The 22,925-nt window shown below is 42.9% G+C and overlaps 2 protein-coding genes across 3 annotated transcripts in view; one reads left to right on the top strand and one right to left on the bottom strand.

Annotated features, from left to right (window-relative positions):
• The window catches only part of ETFA (electron transfer flavoprotein subunit alpha), a 28,565-nt gene extending 20,978 nt beyond the window's left edge, over nt 1-7,587 (top strand). Inside the window, exons 10-12 of the mRNA XM_058847231.1 lie at nt 3,160-3,225; nt 6,569-6,649; nt 7,490-7,587. Coding sequence (XP_058703214.1) covers nt 3,160-3,225; nt 6,569-6,649; nt 7,490-7,528 — 186 coding nt within the window. The 3' untranslated portion in view covers nt 7,529-7,587. The remainder of the gene's footprint in view (nt 1-3,159; nt 3,226-6,568; nt 6,650-7,489) is intronic.
• Nucleotides 7,588-7,610: 23 nt separating this feature from the next.
• TMEM266 (transmembrane protein 266) overlaps nt 7,611-22,925 on the bottom strand; it is an 84,768-nt gene continuing 69,453 nt past the window's right edge. Inside the window, exons 10-11 of one of the 2 annotated variants that reach the window (XM_058847228.1) lie at nt 15,930-15,980; nt 7,611-8,833 (exon numbers count right to left, since the gene is read on the bottom strand). In XM_058847228.1, the coding sequence (XP_058703211.1) occupies nt 8,241-8,833; nt 15,930-15,980 (644 nt within the window). In that variant the 3' untranslated portion in view covers nt 7,611-8,240. The remainder of the gene's footprint in view (nt 8,834-15,929; nt 15,981-22,925) is intronic. The other variant, XM_058847227.1, reaches the window with a different exon arrangement.

Raw genomic sequence — 22,925 nt, 5'->3', positions numbered from 1 at the left:
TGTGCCACATGTTCCCTCCATCCTGCTTTTCCTTGCCATCAGCTCTCTTCTCTGGTGTCCTTTCCCAGTGCTGATATCTGCCAGTGACTTCATAAAAATACCTGTGGCATGGCTGTGATGTTTGTACAGTGTTTCCTGCATGAAATGAAGTTGCTAAGAGCCAAGACAATTTCCTAACCTGACGTCATGTCCATATAACCACCAAAACTTTCACTTCCTTGACTTCATTTGCTTTTGGCACTTCCTTTGTTCACAGTGCTGTGAACCCTTTGGTCTGGAATGTGTGTGTGCTGTTTTGTTGCCTGTTCTTGTGTGGCACAGTGTTGGCAGCAGCCCTTCAGTGAAAATCTGCCTGTGCCCAGCACTAGGGAGTTGATAAATGCTACTCCATGTCCTGGACTTTGCTGTAAGTGCCTGTAACTGGGGGCTGTGGATCAGCTGCCTGACAGCAGTAATTAGAGCAACTTCCAGGGTTCCAAAAAGCTGGAACTTGAATTTGGTGTAAAGCCATGTCTGGCCCCTGAGAGGTGTGACCCAGACTTGGATTCATCTGTTCTGTGCTTTGTGTGGGTCTCCTGCCCAGATGAGCCCTGAAGGACCCAGAGCTCCTTGCAGAGCTTGCTGCTCTGTGCTGCCATGGCCCAGCAAGCTCTGGAAGGGTGCCCAGCTGGGGTACCCCCTCCTTTCTGCTTCCCTCCCTCACTTGCTTCACGGGCTTGGGGCTACAGTCCTGACCTGGGACTTTGACACACTTTGAACAATGACAGGACTCAGCAAAAGGCCTGATAGAAGTCCGTGATTTCAGGGAAAACATCAAAACAAGGTTATTACTGTGAAAATAAATAAGGATTTGAATTTTACAATGCTTTACATCCTCCCTGGCTGACCAGTTGAATTCTCTTTAGGACAGCAGTCCCGAAGCGTTAGCATTTAGACATTGTGGGTCCTTTGGGTCCCTCCTACTGAACTGCAGAATAGATTAAAACTAAGATTTAAGCAGTTCTGTCCCTTTTGCAGCACAGAAGTATTGATAAGAACCCTGCTGTCTTGTGTGTTCTCTACATGAAAACATTGCTGAGGTGATCTCCTGTCAGGGTTAGGGCTGACTGACAGGACCAGTTGTCTGAACCACAGAGCCAAAAGCACATAACCTAGAAGGCCATGGCCTAGATGCATAATAAATGCTTTTAGACAAGCCTGGTGATGTACAAATGTCTTTTTAATGAAACATCCTTGTCTTTCCTAGATATTTTAATAGAATATATTCATAGGCATCTGGTTCCCGGTTAGCTGGATTCTTTCCAAAGATTGAACTTCACAATGTTAAGCAGACTGATAAGAGTATCTGGTAGTCTGGATGACTGGCACTTAATGAATTGCTCTAAAAATAATCAAATTACAGTAATGTGTCTTTAAAAAGCACTTGTATTAAAGACAGCATGATGTTAGAATAATTTTTCCTGTAACATCTGTTCTTTTATTTGGTATAATGAAAATATTGCATTCTTACCATGAGTTCTGATGTGGACATATTATGTTACATTGCAGCTGTGGTTAAAATGGATTGACCTCCAGTAGTAATCCACTTGGTAAAAGCCTGCTGAGGCCGAGGAGTTTCTGAGTGTGTTCACTGGCTGTGTGGTTTTGTGGAAGTAGGTGGACTAGATTCCATGTTTCAGTTTCAAAGAAAGCCTTTTTGATAGGAAATACTTTGTTTTGGCTTTATTTCCCCTCCCCTTCAGTTTTTACAGGAGAGAGTTTTTTGTATGAAAATACAGAAAAACTTAATAAACTTAATTTATCTATTCCCATTTAAAAATCATATAGTGAGCAGAGGCTATAGCTGTAGAAACATCAGAAAGCAATCTTCCTTTTTTTTCTTTAATTGATGTAATGACTCTGAGGCCTGTATGGCAGAAGCCTCTGTGGGTCTGTGTTTGAGCACCTTTGTTTGCCACTCTCCTCTCTAGGTCTGTGCATGTCCCAGAGCTGGGTTTGGCTCTGCCATGCTAAAAGCCACTTAACTGTAATGCAGTTTCAGCTGCACAGGGGTTAGATTGGTTTTGACCCTCTTACACTCCCTGGCCCCCCACTATTATTTATTGAGTTAAATTAGATTTATATTTCCTTAGATATGGAATACCCGTGGTATTTTTAAAAGAGAAATTATGTTAGTATTTGAGGCTGTGTCTTTTCTAAGACTGCTTTTGATAGATAAGCCCCTAACTAAATTTGTGTTAATTTTCTGTTATTGAATGAGTTGGTGAAAAGCACTTTCTTTAGTTTTCTTCTGTAATATTAGTTAGCTAGAGTACAGCTCTGACTGCTTGCTTGGACTTGTGGTAGTAGAAAAACTGTCAGGGAGCTGAAATAGCCTTGGTTTTGGGTAGATGATAGAATGGATGACTTTCAGCCCAAGGAGAAGTAATAGTTTTCAGCTGTGACTAAAACAGCTGACACAGATCTATTTGCCTATACATTTTCATCTCATCTGACTGTAAGACTCTTTGGAGATGTGCAGTGGGTTAGGGTTAAGTGTAAAGCTGTCAGTGTACCTGGTGTACCTTCTGTACTCTGTGTGGGCAGTGAGAGGGGAAGGAAGGCTTCAGGCCATGTGGACACAGAGGGTTGGGGTGAGGAACACAACCTGCAGGTGTGCAGTGCACCCAGCCCACTTGGGGACCTCAGAGGTTTATCCTGCTCTATAGGCAACCTTTCACAGGCCTAACACCTGAATTTCAGCTTTGAGCATTGTCTTAGGTAAAGGCTCTGAGGGGCTTCAGACAAAAGCCTTGCTTTGCTCTTCAGGCAACTGCATTATCCATCTGTAGGTTATCTTCTGTAATATTTGCACTGGGAATCTCCAGGGTCATGGATAACATGGATTGCCCTGGCCTTTAGCTGAGCAGTGTTGTATGTTTTTGATGCAGACTTTATTTTTTTCCCATAATCTGTCTTTGCTAGATGCTCCTTTGGGATTCTCCTTTTGCAGTCACATTGCATCCCCAGCTGGGGAAAGGAACCAATCATCAGTTGCCTTCAGTATTGAAAACTACAGTAATGTAAAAACTGCTGCATATAATTGATTTGGATTAAGGTTTGTGAGAGCTTACTGAGACTGGTGTGGGGACCAAAAATATCTCTCTTGTTTTTTCCTAGGAACTTTATATTGCTGTGGGAATATCTGGAGCAATCCAACACTTGGCTGGAATGAAAGACAGCAAGGTATGTGAAGGTGGATGTATTAGAAAAGATTTTTGAGGAAGAAAATGAGTTGACTCTCTTGCTTTTGCACCCATGCTTTAGATGGTTTCGTATTTCCTGCTGCTTTAAAACAGTCTTGGACAAAAAAATATGTTGGCAAAACATCTCACACAGTAGAAAAACCTTTGCACTACAACCTAAAGTGATCAGTGGAAGCAGCTAATTGACGTTGTTTAAAAAAAAACCCAACCCAAAGCACATATGCCTGAATTCTATACAATAATTCCATTTGCCTTTATTCCAGACTATGACATATTAATTCATGCATAACAATGTGCAATTTGAATTATGAACTTACTATTCCATAAAGGAAGAGATGTCTCTGACATTCCTGCATTTAGCCATTCAAATGGAAACCTGCTATAAAATGGCAGTAAAACTTTAAAAGGTTTAACTCATTAGTTGCCAAAGCAAATAATCCAAAGTTGGAATTGCCAGTTTGGCCCACAGTGCAGTGTTTGAAAAGAGGAGCAGAGTTACCTGCTGATTGATACTCTCAAATGCCACACATCAAAAACTGGAGGTCCTGCCTCCTGCAGTAATTTTTTGAAAAGGATTTTTTTGCTCTATTTTCAGGGGATGAACTTAACCAAGCCACAACTTTAAATAGTTCATAAAGCTGAGGGAAAAGGTTACAAAACTTAGCAGGTAGTTTCCTGTGTTTAACCAGCTAGAGACCAGTGAGTTTGACTGGTAATTGTCCTCACAAATGAGCCTGTGTGGTAGGATGATCTCTGCTTTCTTACCATTGTTTCCCCTCATGTGTTATATAAATACTTCAGGGGGGAAATGATAAGCGTTCTGAAAGCAGGGGCTCGAGTGGTGTTAGCATTAGTTGATTCAGTGGAGAAAAAAGGACCAAAATTCCAAATCTTCCAGGTGTGGGATGGGCACAGGTGAAGGTCTCTCTTGAGAAGTGGCAGTTGTGGCAGCGTGTTTCCAAGGGCTTTGGTGGAACAGCAGTGCCAGAGTGTCTCCTGCTTGCAGTGCAGCAGAGGGAGAGCAGAGCACAGCACTGCTGCCATGGCCTCCTCAGCTCTCCTGGAACTGCTGGGCCACTGTGGCACAAGTGGCTTTGCTTGGAGGAGTTCAGTCTCCAGCTGTGCCCTTGGCTGAAGGAGATGGGTGGGTGGGATAAGCAGCAGCCACTGGTTGGAAGCTGCATAAGACTTGATGTGACCCTCTTTGTCTTTATCAGCTGCTTTATCTCAGTTAAGTCTTGTCAGCAGCACTGGGAACCTCTGACTTGAAGTGCCAGAATTTCCTTTGTTACAGAAACACTGAGCAGTGATATTATCCTATACTGTAACAGCAAAACCTCTGCTTTTATTACTTTTCCAGAGGCATGTTTGATATTTTGAGGTAATCTGCTATAAGAAATAAGGACAGATGAAATTTGTTGATATGTTTATTTAACCCTTCAATTTCTCCCATATCTCAGTTTTTTTAGTATAAGCTAATGTGTCTGTTGTAAAATTCAGATGCAGTTATTGGTATTTGGAATGTGTTCTGCTTTCTTTTTAGCTAAAGTATTTTGGTGGGGTAGTTATGGAAAAGATCCAGTTTTCCCAAAGAAAGAATTCTGCAGCCACGGGAGCTCTCTGGAGCATCCCCAGCCCTCCCTCAGCTCTCTGAATTACCTGGCATTGTGAACTTGTACACTTCAGGATATGTTTTCCAAAGCAGTCAGATGCTTTCTACCAAGTGAAATGTATAATTTATTTGTTCTTTTACAGCAAGGTAGAAAATGCAGCTTTTGAAGAGACCTGAGAATCGTTGCTTTCTTTCCTTATTTCCAGTTCCCTCATGAGAGTTCCCCTCTTTTCTTACTCAGAGATTTAATTCTGAAAGTTCTGTTGTGAGCAAGGTGATGCTTTTGCTGCTTACCTGAGTTAGCAATCAGGTAGGAAACCAAATCTTACTGAAGTTACTTCAGCTGAAGGAGGCAGAGCTTCCAAACCAAAGCTTCAGACAGTTCTGCAAGTGATTTGTTAATTATTTTTGTGCTAAGGACAGAGCTAGCAGCTCCTGTGGTGTCACTGACTGCTGGCCTTGGCTGGGCCTCAGCATCAGCCCCTGTGGATGGTTCTGCAAGGAATGGCAGAACTTCAGGAGTGTCTGAGAAAGTCTTTATTGGGCCAGTAAGGCATCACAGCCTGGATTTGCTTCCTGCACTGCAGCTTGTCAGGGGAGGCTTGCATTTGCAAACAGGGGTTACTGAAGTAAAACCAATAAAGCTCTGGGAGAACATTTCAAGGGCAGCATTGCTGCAGCACTTGCACATCCTTGGCTATGAGCTGGCCAGAGGGCAGGGGCAGTGCTCTGGGTACTGCCTGCTTGCAGGTGTGCTCTGGGGTCCTGTACAGGGACTGGCAGGAGACAAACGGCGTGCCAAGAAATAACATTTCTGGGGGCCTAAAACCACAGGATTTGTAAACTTCTCTCATTGAGTTACTGCCACTAGGCCCCTGCTTACTGAACCATTAATTTTGTTGGACTTTCAGTGGAGGGAGTAAAGCAGGCACAATGGAGTGTGGCAGGTAAGTGCCTCAGCTGCCTGTTGGGTCAGAGCTGCCCTGAACCACTGTTCCCACTGTTCCACTGCAGTGTGGAGGTGGGCAGGCACTGCCCTTGGGCTGTGCTCTGGGCCCCTTCTTGGTGTAAGGCTCCTTCTGTGAGCTGTTGGGTTTGCTTTAGGATTCTTTTCCCTTCCTCTATGGAGTGCTCCCCATCCTGTTGCAGATTTTGATGGACACCCAGCCATGCTTATCTTGCTGGAAGCTGTCACAGGCAGTTAAGGATGATTCAATGTAAAGCAGAGCTTAAACTGAGACGTGTTCAGGATTACTGTGTTGGGATTTGTGCTGTTTTCTATTGTGTGACAAACTAAATGCTATGTCCCAATATAAGTAGAGGCCTTTGGGCAGGGCTTTATTGTGCTTATAACTGCTGCCTCCAGGTTGGTTCTGCAATGTTGCAGCTTAGAATATGCAGATAATCCTTTGTAGTAAGCCTTATAGTAAGCCTTTCTAGGCTTTTCAACAGGGAAGGATAGCAGAGACGTGTATGATGAGCAGGGAAGGGAGGGCTTTGGTTTGTTTTTTTTCAGAGGGATTGTGGTGTATGTGGAGGGAAGGAAGTGTTTGTTTTTGAGATGAAAAAGTATTAAATGCACAGATAAATCTTCTGCTTCAGGTGCTTGGAAAAAATACAGCCCATTTCCTATCTAAGACCTGGCCTTGTAATCTAGCCCCAGAGGATGACCAATATCTGGATTCATGTGGTGCTTTAACTTCGCTTGCAGACCATTGTTGCTATTAACAAGGATCCAGAAGCTCCAATTTTCCAAGTGGCAGACTATGGACTGGTAGCAGACTTATTTCAGGTAAGGCTAAACTTGATATGCAGGATAACTGGGAGAGCTGACAGGAGCTTACCTAATATAATAGTTAAGGTATTAACAATGCCTGTGTGAGGGGGTTTGGGTTTTTTAGAGATTTGCTTTCTGATGTCATGATTTGCATGCTTAAAATTGAATCCCTGCAAGTAGGTTGTGTTGGGAGGGGAATCACAGCCAGCTTGCCTCAGTTCTGGTTTCCTGAGGTTGAACCAATTTTGGAAATTAGCACACATAGGTGCTTGCCTGTATTTTTAAGCTTCAGAAAGTTTGGAAGTAGAGAGTTGGCAGGAGTCATGATTATTTCTGTCTGGGCTTGCTGCCTCACTGACGGATGCCCAGGAGGAGCTTGCACTTCCCTCTGGAGCTCCAAGCCAGCCCTGGCCCAGTGCCTGTGTGTCACTGCCTGTGTGTGACCAAACGTGAGTGGCAGGAGTGTCATGGCTCTGTGGAGACACGGGCAGAAACTCTGCCAGCACTTAATGCCATTCCTGAAATAATGCCCGCTGGCTCCGTGGTGAGCACGGGCCTCTTTGTAAGCCAGAGACAGTCACATTCTGAGGAAACATCATGTAGACAATTTCCTTAATAAATTTTGTACGAATGCATTATTTCCACCTAATGGAAATGTAGCTCTCTTAAATAATTAAGAGGCTTTATTCAGCAGGAGAGAAGTGGGGAGTGCTGTGAGCTGGGGTGACCCACAGCCCCTGGAGTGCTGTGCTGGGTGGGAGGGTGGGCAGCGTAATTGCACGGCTGGGAACTGCACAGGGCAAGTTTGTGGGGGTCAGAGGGGAACATGCACTACCTTGGCACTGATGTTTGCAGGCGGTGCCAGAGATGACGAAGCTCCTGAAGAAGAAGTGAGTGCTGGTGCTGGGACCTGGTGGTGTGGAGTAAGGGCAAATAAAGGATTTTACTGGAAAGAGGTGGGGTTGGTCACTGTGGTGTTGGGATGGGGTTTTTTGTTTTGTTTTTGTTGGGGCTTTTTTGGAGGTCAGTTGCATGGCACATGGAGGGCTGGGGTGGAAGAAAGCAAAACAGGGAAGGTAGGAAAGAGAAGGCAAGAGCGCTACAAGGCAGGAGGCCGTAAGTGTTTGTCATTGTTTATTCCAATCTCCTCACCCCTCCAAGCCATGCTCAGCCCCTGGGCAGGGTCAGGCTGGGGGGTCTGACTGGGGCACCAGGCTGGGCCCAAGCTGTCCAGCAGCTCTGTCCTGCCCCTGGGCACTGTGGGGCTGTGCTGGCCCTGGACTGGTGGAAGTTCCACGCTGTTCCCGGCACAGTCTGTTTGTCCCTCCAGGCACTGTGGGTCCATACTGGCCTAAGACTGCTGGAAGGTCCATTGTTCCCAGATGACCACTGTAGGTCCCAGCTGGCCCCGAGCTGGTGGCAGGGCAGGTAGGTCACGTGCCACAGACACTGGCGAGCAGAGGCAGTGCTGGCCTCCCCCTGAGCTGGTGGCCATTGCAGGAGATGCCGCAGGTTGTCTTCAGCACTGCCACCTCACCTGTGGCAGCCGCATGGGCCAGCGTGGAGAGCATGTCCCCACAGGAGTCCCCATGCCCCCAGGCTGGTCCTATGCCTCAGGAACCCTGCCCAGCCGTGGCTCTGGGGGCCCCAAAGCCCCATACTTCTCCTCAATCATTGGGGCACCCTGGGGGCAGTCGAGGAGTGGCTTGAGCTGGAAGACATCAAGACTCTCCTGGTTCCTGCGGTTGTAGACACTGAGCCGGTGGCCCAGGTCAGGGCTGGCCCCCACCGAGCTGGCCGGGCTGGGCAGTTTCAGGTTGACAGGATCCAGCCCCTTCTGCACCAAGCAGGCCTCTTCCGACAGGGACGAGAGCAGCTCCTGCACCACAGCGTGGGCCACGCGCTGCCGGGCGGGCGCCAGCTCAGGCCGTGCTCCCGCAGCCGCCTCGGCCGGCTCCTCGCAGGCCGTGCTGCAGTCGGGGGACGAGCCCAGGGTCTGGCTGCTCTCGCTGCAGCCCCGCGTGCCCGAGCTGACGGTGGAGCGAGAGGCGCTGCCCGACGTGAGGCTGGCCGAGGTCCCGGTGCTGCCCAGGCGCAGCGGCACCTCCACCGTGAACAGCTCCGAGGAGATGTTGGGCCGGTGCACGTCGATGGCGGCCGTGGTCACCACGCAGATGGCGGCCTCGGGGACTCCGCTGTCTGCAGGGACAGAGCAGAGAGGCAGCTGAGAGCCTGTGCGGGGAGGGGCTGCACAGGGTACAGAGCTAGAGTGAGTTCACGTGTGCCACTTTGTACCTAGAGTACACAAAGCCATTTGAGATACACACTCACTACAGCACACAGATCCCCTTTAATCCATAAATAAGCTATATATATATATATATATACACCTACATGCATATATATATATATACACACACACACACAAGAACTAAAACACTGTCTTGATCCCCAGCTCTGTTTACAGGGAGAGCAGCTGTGGAGGGATACACAGGTGTTAACACACACTGTATGCCTATAGATGTGTATGTCTGCATAAGGACATCTATAATCCATTGTGCCTGCACATGTACAAGGACAGGCAATAGGTACCTATAGGCCATAGTCCCTCCCTTAAATACCTGGAATTGCTACTGCTACAACAGCATGCAAACCTCCCACGCCCTCAGCTGTACTCATTTTTCTGTGTGTGTGTGTACACATAGGGATATACATATACAGATACATTTATACCTACACATTAACAACCTCCACTCTCTTGCAAAAGTCTTTGCCCTTTATGTGTCTCCTGCTCTATACTCTGGGGATGTATAGGGAGGGATACACAGCCATACATAATGTCACATACCTGTGTATAAATGCATGAGCACACACACACGTTACATACAGATATGTCTATTCACCTCCTTCCCACCCCCTTTTATATATGTGACATTTATAGATAGGTCTCTGTGAGCCCCATATAAAATACATTGTACACAGACCTTGTGTGTACAGTGCCTTGAAAGACAGAGTTATCTACCATTACACAAAATATATACAACCTCTCTACCTTTCTGTGGAAATGTATACGTATTTCTCTCTATGTGTATGCATATTTATTGGCTAGATACATATGTAAGAGATGATACCTATACATTAACCTATCCCTCTGTATTTACACAGCTATTTATAAACATGTCTTTAGACTATATGGAGATCCATATATGATATAGTACACATATATATCATGTATAGACTATTGATACATGCCTCCCCTTTAAATACATAGACTTATTATTTATAAATAGAACACACCTGTGTTCTCAAACATGTATACTTACCTTAATATATAAATACATCACTGTGTGTGTATGGCTGGGGAACACACTTATAGGGGTATAGAGAATACATTTTACCTACACAGGAACACCCCTTCCACCCCTTCCCCTTTACAGTCTTTTTGTATCTAGCTATCTATGTAAATATATATGTACACACACACACACATAATTACATGTATGTTTTCAAAGCTTTCCAAGTCTGTTATGGGAATCTACAGAGATCTGTCTCAATACATAATACCACATACCTCTCTCTATACATGTGCATATATAATGTGCACATATGTAATACATAGGTGTATCTACAGAGTCTCTCACACACCTAATTTTATTACTACCTAATCTTTATATATAGATTTAAATGTAAACATATGGGGACAAGCTGTATCTGTGCATATATACACAAACCCCATATGTAATACATTAGACCTATAATCTATATGTACATGTTCTACATACATATCTGTGTGTGTATACATGTGTGCATAGTTATATAAAAACATATATACACACTATCTACAGGACACAGTTATTCTCTCCCTTTGAAAATGTAATTGTTACTCTTTAGAATGTATACAATTACACATATGCATGCTTACCTTTGTATATGAATATTTATGTCTTATGTATATATAAAGCTGAAATGTATATACAGATACATTATATATACATGCATATATTATATAATAGAGAATATATTAATATATAGTAATATATTAATATTTATATACACAGGAATGTATATATAATAGGGAGATATATATATATGTGTGAGTATATATATATACCACATGTATCAAATAAGATATTCATATAATACAACACTATAACTATACATGAAACCCCCAATCTTTACACATGTTTTAAATTATATATATATATATATATATACATATACACATACACGCCTTTTCATAGATAGCAAAGTTTATAATGGGGATGTATACACAGGGATATACATCTGTGTAATACTATATATATGTGTATATGTGTGTGTATATATATATATACACACCTGCTCCAGTTTAAATCCATATAATCTATACCTGCATACATTTCTCCATATGGATATGGGGAGTGTGTCCATATAGTATTTTACTTCTACATGCACACACACTGTAATGTATGGCCCCCCCCCAGTAATACATGATACCTATGAATATGCAGACATTTTATAGCTGCACTGTGTAGTCCCCTCTTTAATTCCATACAATTGTAAAAAAGGCTGCACAGCCTTACCTTTCTGTAGAAATTCACAGAATTGTCACCATATGTACATACATTGACAGTGTATACATCAGGATATACATTATAGCTATACTGTACACAGACACACACATGCTATATGTAATAGCTATTATCCATAGGCAGTGAGATGTGTGTATATACACATAAACCTTGTTAGAGATTGTCACAGGGATTCAGGGGGTATAGAGAGAGAAATTTATCAACAGTGCTGTCCACTATACACCTGTATATACATGCATATACATATTCTATAGCCTACAGTGCTACACAAATGCAGTCTATCTCCCCGTCTCCCTTTTTTATACACATAATATTTAGATTTCACCATACAGATATGGACAATATGTGCATTCATGAACTCCATATGGGATATTTTACACACATACACATATATACACTATAATACATAGCCCACCCCTTAAATATACATAATTATTACTAAATAAAAAACATCCCACCTCTCTATGTGCATAAATTTATTTATAAGATGCATGTACATATAAATATATATAAAAAATACATTTTACCTTTATTTGACAACTCAGATATATCTTTATTGCTGTCTGTGTAATGGGGGTTAATATCAAGGGACGTGTATATATTCACACACACATCTATACATCTACCAGTAAATAGAATATGCCTGTATACTGTATATATACTAGATATAGATATATACAGTATGCTGTATACCTGCTCACTTTATCTGTACACACACACACTATATATCTATATATACACACACACAGTCTCTCTCAGTCATTCTGTAGCCATACAGGCAATGTGTATATGGATGAAGAGTCCCCTATAAAGTACAGCATACAGACATATATGGACTTTTGATACATGGAACACACACTACTCCCTTTAAATACAGTCTGCTCTCCTTAAATAGAACATGAACCCACATATACATGTGTACATACATACAAACATACATATATATGCACACACACACAGATTTGTGTGTACATATACAGGAACTGCAGATAGAAGGATATAAATATATAATACATTATACGTAACACCAGTGATACATATTAGACATAGAGAATTATATTACTCCCCCTTTAATGTCTCTTGATTTATATTATGGGGATATACATCTATAAACAGTACCATATACCTGTGTAGATATCTCTGTCTCTATGCACACACACATTATAAAATACACAGGTATATACAGGCTATCTCCCCAATTTTATATATATGTTTATCCATATAGATGGGGAACATGTGTGTCAATCTGCCCCATATATAGGATATAATGTATATATCACACACATATGAGTATCTTTGTAGACAGGTGGAATGTATATACAGGGATATACATATGAAATACATCATTGCTGTATGTGAACACACATTATGTATATATGTATATGCACAGACATGGCCCCTCACACCTTTCCTTTTTTACATACCCTACACCTGTGGATAGATTCATACATCTTTATGTATATAGTCCTGTAGAGCTTAGGGATGTATATAGAGGGATAGACACAAATAAAACCAATACTTTATACCTCAATGTGCATGTGTGTACATTTTTTAAATAGCTCTCTATATAATTCATGTGTCTGTGGGTACATAGGCTTTCTCTCTCACACGTACATATATAGAGATTTCATATATCCATATACACAGCTTCATATACAGACATCCATATTTACAGAGGGAATATCCCTATGCATATATCTATTTCCCCTTCATAATATATCTACATATGTACAAATATTCTATATATAATACATGTCTGTATATACACTCATGTCCTTTCTTATATATAAACCATATATGTATTTAAACAGGCTCTCATATACCTACCCACATATATCTCTCTCTATATCTGTATATGTATCTACATATATTTATACATATATAAAATACCAGTGCAGTACACAGATCTTTACCTGTCTTTGTATCTGTTGGCATATTTACACATAAACAGCCTCATTTATACACACACAAATATAGGATAAGCCTATAGATAAAATTCCATGTACCTATATAATTATAGAAAAACAACTATATACTTTATACTTAAAATATACACATAACATACATAAAATAGATTAAAAAGAGATGTATATGCAGACAGTCTTATACATGCTTCTAAAATATATATAATTATGTTTCAAAATAAAATCTATAGACAATCTTTACCCTCTGTATGTGTTTATGTGAGGAATTTGTATATAGGGATGTAATTTATAATACCTATACATGATAGAGAGGGATCCATGTTATATGTCATACATATGATGCATATTAAAAATACATGTATATAGCTGTTCACACCCCCTTGATTTATATTACCTAAGAAATATAAAATATGATAGACAGTTTCATACGTATCTATAAATAGATATCTATCCCCATATATATAGGATAGACATAGATATACACACACACACATACATGCCACACTTCAAGTATCTCTATACAGACTGTACATCCCTAGTCATAGCTAAGTATACAGCTCTTCACATATAGCTATGGCTATAGACACACAATACATTACAGCTATATATGAACACACACACATATCTTGTAATGGATATAAAATAAAGATCTATAGACACAAATATGTACAAATGCCTTTACAGATGTTTAAATATACAGGAACATATTGCAGCTGTATTCACATGCACATATCCTGATCTGTAAACATACACAGAAGCAGATCTCTCTCTTATGTATTTATGTACATAAATGATACGATGCACATACACAATACAATATCCCTGTGCTCACAGAGTCACAGAATGGTCTCGGCTGGGACCTTCCAGCCCATCCAGTGCCAGCCCTGCCATGGCAGGGACAGCTTCCACCATCCCAGGGTGCTCAGCCCCATCCAGCCTGGCCTTGGGCTGCTCTGGGCACCCTGTGCCAGGGCCTGGCCCCTCTCAGGGCTCCCAGCCTGGCCCAAGGGCAGAGCAGCTGCGGGGCCTCCGCTGGACTCGCTGCAGCAGCTCCACATCCTCCTGGTCCTGCTGATGCTGATCCTGATCCTGTCTGCAGCTGGGGCAGCTCTGCAGGTGGGGCTCACCTGAGCAGGGTGGCTGAGCAGGGCAGGGTCCTGGTGAGCTCCAGGTCCTTGTTCTCGGGGCTGCTCTCGATCGATCCCCTGGTCCCCAGCTGGGGCTTGTGCTGGGGAGTGCCCGGACACAGGGCCAGGACCTGCCCCTTGTCCCTGATGAATGCCACGAGGATTCGAGAACACCCCTGTCCAGCCTGCCTCGATCCCACTGGATGCCAGTTGAGTTCACAGCTGGACACTCACACTCTGTTCTGTTTAGTATTAATGTAGCTTCAGCTATATATAAATCTACTTCTATGTGTGTGGATGTATACACGGGATTAAAGAAATACAATACTTTATACAGAGATACACATTTTCATTCCTGTAATATACACACATGTATTTCGATAATACATACACATATATTCTGACCATCTCTCACACTCCTTTATACATTTTATATATTTAATATATGCATTCTAATTAATTATCTCAGTATGTACAGAGACACAGCCTTTCACACATCTTTATATAAAGATATATCTATATGTATACACAAATACCTTTATACGTGTATAAATCTGCTCACATAATACCCATATGGGGATGTGCATATGACTGGAGAGACATATGTGATACACTAATATATACACACATGTACAAATGTGTATGTTTACTTTCATCTTTATGTATGTGTATCTGGGATGTGTGCATATATGTGGGATATATAGAATACAGATTTACATATGTACACATATCTACAGATGTATATGTATACTAGACACATCCTTGTATAGATAAATATATATATACACCTATATTTCACTATGTATGCATACTATATCTAGAGATAAAGTATGCAGTACATTATACAAATATATATATACATAAATGCATATATATGTTTATATACACACACATACCTTGTGTATATGCTATGTACGTGCAGGCACACAAACATTGCTTTTTTTCCTATAACCCTGTGTATATACATATATATATGGGGGGATATACATTTATAACACATTATATTTAAGCACACATAGTTTTTTAATATATATACAAAATGTTATATACACGTGTATGCACACTGCCACTTGTCAGAGCCTGCCTTGCTCAGCCTCCCCTGACCCGCTGTGCTGGCAGCCAGAGCAAAGCCAGCCCCAGCAGGGCTGGACAGAGCCCCCAGCATGGGCAGAGCCCCCAGTGCTGCCCAGCAGGGCTGGACAGAGCCCCAGCACAGGCTGGAACCCCCTGTGCCAACGAGACGCCTGCCAGGAACATCCATTTGAAGGCTGCCCTCAGCTGCTGAGGTTTCTCACCATTCAGTTTAACCTTTCTGAAAGGTTCCCAGCGTGGTGCTGGGCTAAGCTGTCTCCCCACTTCTTTTCTCTCCATTTATTTTGTCCCTACTGTTCATTCTCAGATCCATTTGAACTGCTCTGTGAGCTGGACAGCCGAGCTATAGGGAATTAACCCCTTCCATATTATCGTGAATGCCATCAGCAAGAGCAAACTTGGGGCCCTTCAGCTTACAGAGAATGACTATTGGCACACACTTCCATGGACCTAAGCAGAAAACTATGGTGGGTTTCATTTGCAGCACAGATTTCCACCACTGCTCAGTCTCACCTGGTTTACAGCACAAAATACAATGCAAAAGATACCACTCACGTTTGTGTTTGCAAGCAACACTCACCACTGCTGGGCTCGTTGTAGTATCGACTGATGTAATTATTCATGTCATCCTCTGAAAGAACAGAAAGCCAGCCCTTAGAAGACCATTTATTTCATTAAATGGCAGAATCCCATCCCGTGGAAGGCTTTTCTCTCCCTGCATGCCCAGAGACCTGCTCTGGATTTCCAGGCCACAGGGCCTGAACTCCCCATCCACGCTGTGGCTGCAGGCACGTGGGGACTGCATTATCTTTTGTCAGAGTTCTTTGCAGCCCCAGCCTGGCAATGAGGCACTTTAGGCTCCAAAGGAAAGCTCTGTCATCCTTCCAGAGGCTGAGGCAGGGCTGGCCATTTCCCCTTGCTCTGTACAGACAAACACAACACTGGCCTTTCCCTGGTCAGCAGGGCCCTCCCCTCCCACCTGGGGCTCACAGATAAAGCTGGGATTTATCCTGACACCTGAACCAAGGGCACCAGCACAGACAGACCCATTGCTGCTGCACACTGACATCCCCAAGTCACCTCCTTCCCCACAGAAGAAAGGGAGGCACCATGTATGATGTTAACATGTAATTCCCACCTTCTACAATAATTTGAATGAAGGAAGTTATTTTGGTGTATATAACACATGCATATAAATCTACAGCATAATGTTAACATTTGTTTTCTTCAAACCTACTATAAAGAGTTTTACTAATCAAGGGTGTAATATTAAATTTGTAGTACATGAACGAGAGCTACACCTGAACTTCAACAGGAAGTTAAAAATGAAGATGTGACCACAGAAGGGAAAGCAGTAGCTCTATTGCAAGTACAGATTTTAGATGCTACAGATGACAGGAAGATTTACTATTATCTTATTGAAAAGCAGAACATTTTGCCATTGTGGAAAAAAAACAAACTTCTCTTGCTCTGAGCAGAAGGCAAACACTGCTGCTGAGAAACAATATCAGCAGGCCTGGAGAACGTCAGGCTTCCAAGCAACCTGACCTGCCCAATTTGCGGTGTATCTGTGCTCTAAAAGCATTCTCTCCTTTTAAGTGCTCTTTCTGATACCATGTTTCAGAAACCCATGCTCATCCCTTTGAGCCAGATTTCCTTCGTCCCCCTGGGTCTCTGTGGCTACAGTCCTGCCTCATCACAGCACACTGCGGTTTGCAGGTGAAAGGAACAGATGTTTTCTGGGGAACACTTTCCTCACACAACAAGACCCAAACCACCAAGCACTCTGTACCTGAAATAGCTGCACTCATAAGAAGGCAATCTAACCTGACACTGAAAGGCAACGTGGTTGTTTTCCTGGTTTCATTGGATCTTAAAAGCTTTTTCGGCCCTTGTTGATCTTTAAATGCCTGCAGTCAGAGGTGTGCTTTGTACTCATGTCTGAGTTTAAAAAAGAGGCCTCAGAGTAGCTCAGGGCGATGCCGCTGAATTAGGAGTACATTGTAAGGCTTTTCAGCTATCTGCTATTAAAATACACTTCATTTCAGTCAAGCATAATTGATACTGTCAGTGTCACCAAACCTGCCAACCATACACACACGGGTTCTGGTTCCAAGAATGCCTGTTTGGCTGTACTTCTGGTACACTTTCAGCATCTTGGAGTCCAATTCTAAGCAGACAAATGAGGAAAACAGCACAGCACTTTGGCTGGACAAGAGTCACCCTCCCTGTTGCCTGACCAAAGGCACCAACAGGGGCCTTGAGTGCTCCCAGTAGTGTTTCCAAATGCCAGGACACTTTGCACCAAGGACAGGAAACACTTAAAAATTTTACTAACCTGCTTTTCATGTCTTAAAGACAGTGCTCAAACCAAGGCTTCCTTCGGACTGCACACATTTACTGCCCTGGCCACACTGACAATGTACCAGGGCACTGCTCCCAAACACAGCAGCTGTGTCCAAACCAAGTCAGCAGAGAACCAGGCTGCCCTGCATGGCAGCAGCAGGCACTGCCAAACAGCTGGAGAGGAGCTCCAGAAATGCACTGCCCCTGCTCCCTCTGAGCTGGGAGGCAAATTCCAGCCTGGCCTGGCCCTGTGTGTGACCACTTGCACACAAGACTGGGGGAGCTCCCAGCTGCCTACTTTAATTTACTCTGTGATGGCCTTGTTAATGTCATTGCTCACCACTGCTGATCTATTTAGCTATAAATTATATAAATAAATACATCCATATGTGTATGTAAATATAAGACACATATATTCAACTTTGAGTAGTTTCTTATGAATAAAAACCAGTAAAGAGTAGTGGAATAACAGCAGCAGAATAAATATTTCAACAACAGATTAAGTTTTTGAATCATTACAGTAAAGCAAACTGACAATTAACAAACTCATCTGAGTCATATTGGAGCCTCAGCTGCTTTGGGCATTGAAGGTTATAAACAATTCCAGTTACCTCCCATTATATTCTACATTGCTGAAAAAGGGAGTTCAGAATAATGCAACAAATACCCAACTGAAAGCACCTATCTGTGCATATAGAATGTACCCATAAAGCCACAGTTGTGCACAGCACCACAGAACACTGCTCAAGTGCTTGTGGGGATTCTGAGATGAAGTCCCTGCTTGGAGTGGGGGTCCCATGGGATCAGGATCAGCTGGCAGCATGCAGGGAGTTTGGAGCGAGCAGGGAGACCAGCTTTTACACAAGAGGCAGAGTACTTGTATTATTTACATTCTACACTGTTTTCTGCTGTCAATCTATTCCACCTTCAGCTGCAGAAAAGAAGTTGTCTTAAGAAATACTTAATTCTTCACAATTTCCATGGGGTTTTCTTAAACCTCTTTTTCAAAATTTTATTCTTTTAATTTTTATTTTATTTCTACCACCTTGGAATTTTCAGGATCCAGATTTAATTTTTCTTCTTTCCTCAAAATAAATCCATCTACTCCAATACACAGAAATATTACCTGCACTTCCTTATCCAGAAGACAGACTTTGCATCTTTAGCTATAAAGATGCCCAAATGGTATTTATAGCAAACTAAAAAACTTGCAGTAAGGAGAAATGAAAAGCATTTCCCTCTTACCTCCCAAGAAAATGGCAATGGATGGTGACTGGGATCCTCTTGCTACATGTGCCACCAGGAATCACAGAAACTTTTCTGTTGGAAAAGGTCTTTAAGATTGAGTGTACCAGTAAACCCAAGAGTGCCACTGAGCTGTGCCCCTCTGTGCCATATCCACCCTTAACAAATGACCTCAAGAAAATCTGCATGACAGGAAATTCAGTGATGAAGACCCAAAAAGTGTGAGGTGAGAAGGAAGAGTGAGGCAGCTCTTCCTCATGTGAAAGCTTGTGGTGAACCAGGATGGATCTACAATCTTCCCTGCAGAGTGGGAGGCAGTGAGATCCTGTGGAGGGATTCAGCTGAGAGTTCTGCTGAGCAGGGGAAGGAAGGAGGAGAACAGGCTGCTCTGTGCTCCAGGAGCAGAGTTTGCTCAAGCAGTGTGGGCTGACAACTCCAAGGAGTGAGGCAGCAGAGCCCACAAATGGACAGCGGGGCTGACTCCAACAGAGTCAGAAATCCCATCCCACAGAAGGGAATGTCTGCCTGGGAAGGCTGCTCAGACTCTGCCCTGTCTCATAAACCCAGCCTCCCCTGCACTGTAAGCAGCCCCCTGCAAGGCTGCTCACTGCAGTGCACTTCCAGCTCTGCCTGCTGCCCAAATCCCAGTTATTGAAAAAACGTGTGGTTCTCAGTCAGGATCTGTCTGACAACCACTGGATTTTGTCTGATGAAGGTTTCCAAGTCATCTGCTTGTTCTTTTCCTGCAGGACTCCAAACACAGACTGCAATGGTTCAGGGAGTAATAAACTACTTAGAGTACAGTTCCATATAATCTCATCTGACCCAAGAGACAGCATTGCAATCTCTCTCTCTTGGCCCCATAAAAAACTAATAAATTTGGTGAAACATATAAATGACATTCCACCCAAGGCAGATCTCTTTCAGTTCTATAATGCTTCAACAGTGAGCTTTAATTCTTTCATCAATCCCTTCAGTGAATAATCTGCAATTCCCCTGCATACAAGAAAAGGGGGGTTTATTTTGAAATATTTCATTTTTAAAGTATTTAATTTCATATTTTTATTGCCATTAGTTGTACTGCCATCTGTCTCTCCAAGCTGAATTTTCTGAACTGGAAGGTTATTTTTCCTGCCGTGCAGCCTCCCAGTGAGTCCTCAGAGTAATGTCTTACCCCAGCTTCCTTCCAGAAAACAATCTTTACTAGGAGGTTTCTAAAGAGGCAGACCTTTCATCTGTTTCAACAGGAAGCAGGAGCAGCCAGCTGGCACTTTCTAGGAGACTTCCCCTGCTTTTGGTTTGAAGACAGATTGCCACATTAGTGCAAGCTGCAGTACTCACACCACTGTTCAATTCACACACACATCCAGCAGAGGCTGGATGGATGCCTGGGCACATGGATATTCCATCTTGACAACAACTGTAAAGTCAGCTCGCACACAAAAGAGAGCAACAGCTTCAGCCTGGTTCTAAGTAAGAAATCAACCTGTGGTCAAAGTCATTGTGCAGAAGGAAATCTGGGATATGCAACAGGCTCCATTATCAGCAGATGCTGCTGGGACAGGAACCCAGATTCCTAACAACAACTGGAGGGCTTTGGGCCTGACTCGAGCAGATGATGCAGCAGGAGCACTGTGAGCTGACTGAGCATGGCTGGGATGCAGCACAGCTCTGTGTCAGGGTGGCTGTGGGCACAGGACAGCCTGGGGACTCTCAGAGCTCCTCCCCAGCCTTGTTCCCTGAGCATGGATCAGCACATCTACAGATGAGCTGGCTCAGTACAGTCAGCCTGAAGCAGACTCAGGGAAACCTGTGTCTCTCTCTGTGAAACACCAACATTTGCTGAGTCTAAAATGCAAAGCTAAGGAAGAATATGGCTGCCACCAAAACAATCATCAAGACAAGAAAAAACTAGGCAAAAGGATTCAAGAACAAGCTGTTATAAACTGGCAACAAATAAATGCAATCTGAGAATTAGGAAAAGACTTGCAATACTTCAGAACCCGAGCTGCTGGAAGGGCAGCAGAGGGCAGAACACATCACTGCTGTTATAGGAGCACCATCTGCTCATGACAGATCCTCATGAAAGGGCTCATGCTTGGGCAGTGGAGAACATTCCAGTTGTGTGTTCCTTTACCTGTCAGCAATGTCTTCACACCTCTTCACATTAATGATGAGAGACAACTTCACCTTCACAGCCGTGATTGTAGGCTCACCCCTTGTGGGAGTGAGCAGTTTCTACCCCACCCATTTGGTGACTATGAAATACAAGAGCCTGACTCCACTAACTGCACACACAGTTCTCTAAGTGTTGCTTAAGGTTTAATTTCTTTGATTCCTGTTTGGCTGGTCAGTGCACAGAGACTCACAAAGCCTGAAAGAAGCAGCTAGAGAGAAGCCAAGCTGAAGTAGTGTGCACTTAGATACTCCATTTCCAGGAGTAGACTTCAAAGTAGATACATTTCAGCATTTGAAAAGAACCATAAACTATTTTTTATCTATTGTTTTGCACTAACAGGGTTCTCTTAGAGCACTAACAGATGATCACCAAAGGAACTGGCTTAGAGTTTAAAAGCATCCAACCAGCTCAGACTGCCTTGCAAGGAACAACTAACAAAATCCTTCCCAGTGCCCTGCTTTGCCTTCTCAGACAGCTTATGAATAATCTTAAGGGAAGCCCTCGGAAACTCCAGAATTTTTCATGCTCCCCTCCAAATACCCTACTTTCTTCACTTACAAAACAGTGGGTACCTACAGAAAGGGCAAGCTTTACTTTTCTTTAAATGATCATAAATTGCAGCAGTCCCCCAAAGCAAAAGACTTACTGCTAACCCCATAAAAATGGAAATTTGACTCAGAACAGTTAAAAAAAGATTTTTAGTGATGTGAAATTCCGGTTCTTGCTCAAAGGTACAGAAGGGTGGTATATTAATCTTACAATATGGCAGTACTGTAGAATTTCAAAAACTGAAATGATATATGCAGGAAAATGAGGAATTTCCACTAGGGACTCTAATTCATATGTTATGGGAGAGATTAAAGAATAATAAATTTTGGAAGGAAGTATTAATGGCTAAAGGGGGCACTGTGAACCTGGCATTCCCTGAAGCCTGGAACTTTGTATACCAAACACTAAAAATGATTTGTGCAGAACAAGAAAACATTAGCTGCTATTCTCACCATGACCAGTTACATGCTGTACGGGGTAAGAAGTCCTTTATAATTTAGAACTTCCTTTATAATTTACAGATTAATAGACAAGATGATATTTGCCATGATGTGAAATGGCAAGCATCTCTGGGAAGAAAAAAGGAGCACTCAGGGTATTTCCCTGCTCTCAGAGAAAGGCTGACCACAATGGTCCTGAACATCATTAGTGATGCTGCTGTGCACTCACAGGCAGCAGCTTTCAGCCCAAGCTCTTCACAACCAGAGCTGAAGTGCTCTGAGAGTGCAGCAAATGTCAGAGCTCTGCCCTGGGTTTGCAGCTCCTCCAGCCCTGCCCTTCTCTGGGATCTATTTGTTTTCTGCTGTTGATACTGGTACCCTTTGACTTGCAGGCTGAAAACTGTTTCAGCCTTCACATTTGTCTGCTCTGGAGATAAAATGCTTGGCAAGAGAAATAAAACCTCAATTCAAAGCAAATTAAAGGTGAAAAAACCTCCTACTTCTTTACCATATTAATTAGGAAATACCATATATCCTCCATACACTTTCCACTGAGTTACTCCTACTGTGTCAGGACATCTCTTGGTTGAACTGCTCTCAGGAGAAGTGTGAGGCAGCAACCAGCTCATGGTTCCCAGAATTACCACAGGAGGTAAATGGCCTTTGGGAGGAGGCATGAAATGTTACATGGGGAGTTATGGGACTTTCAGAGCCCATTGTCCATCTGACCAGAGCTCTTGCTTCTCCCAGTCTTGTACCTGCAATTAAGGCACTTTAAATACAAAGAGAATGAGATCTCCTGAAGGAAAATCTGGGG

This window comes from Poecile atricapillus, chromosome 11, assembly GCF_030490865.1.
Source record: "Poecile atricapillus isolate bPoeAtr1 chromosome 11, bPoeAtr1.hap1, whole genome shotgun sequence".
In the NCBI taxonomy this organism is placed as follows: domain Eukaryota; kingdom Metazoa; phylum Chordata; class Aves; order Passeriformes; family Paridae; genus Poecile; species Poecile atricapillus.
Note: the sequence above shows the minus strand (reverse complement) of the source record. Positions and strands in the feature narration are given on the sequence as shown.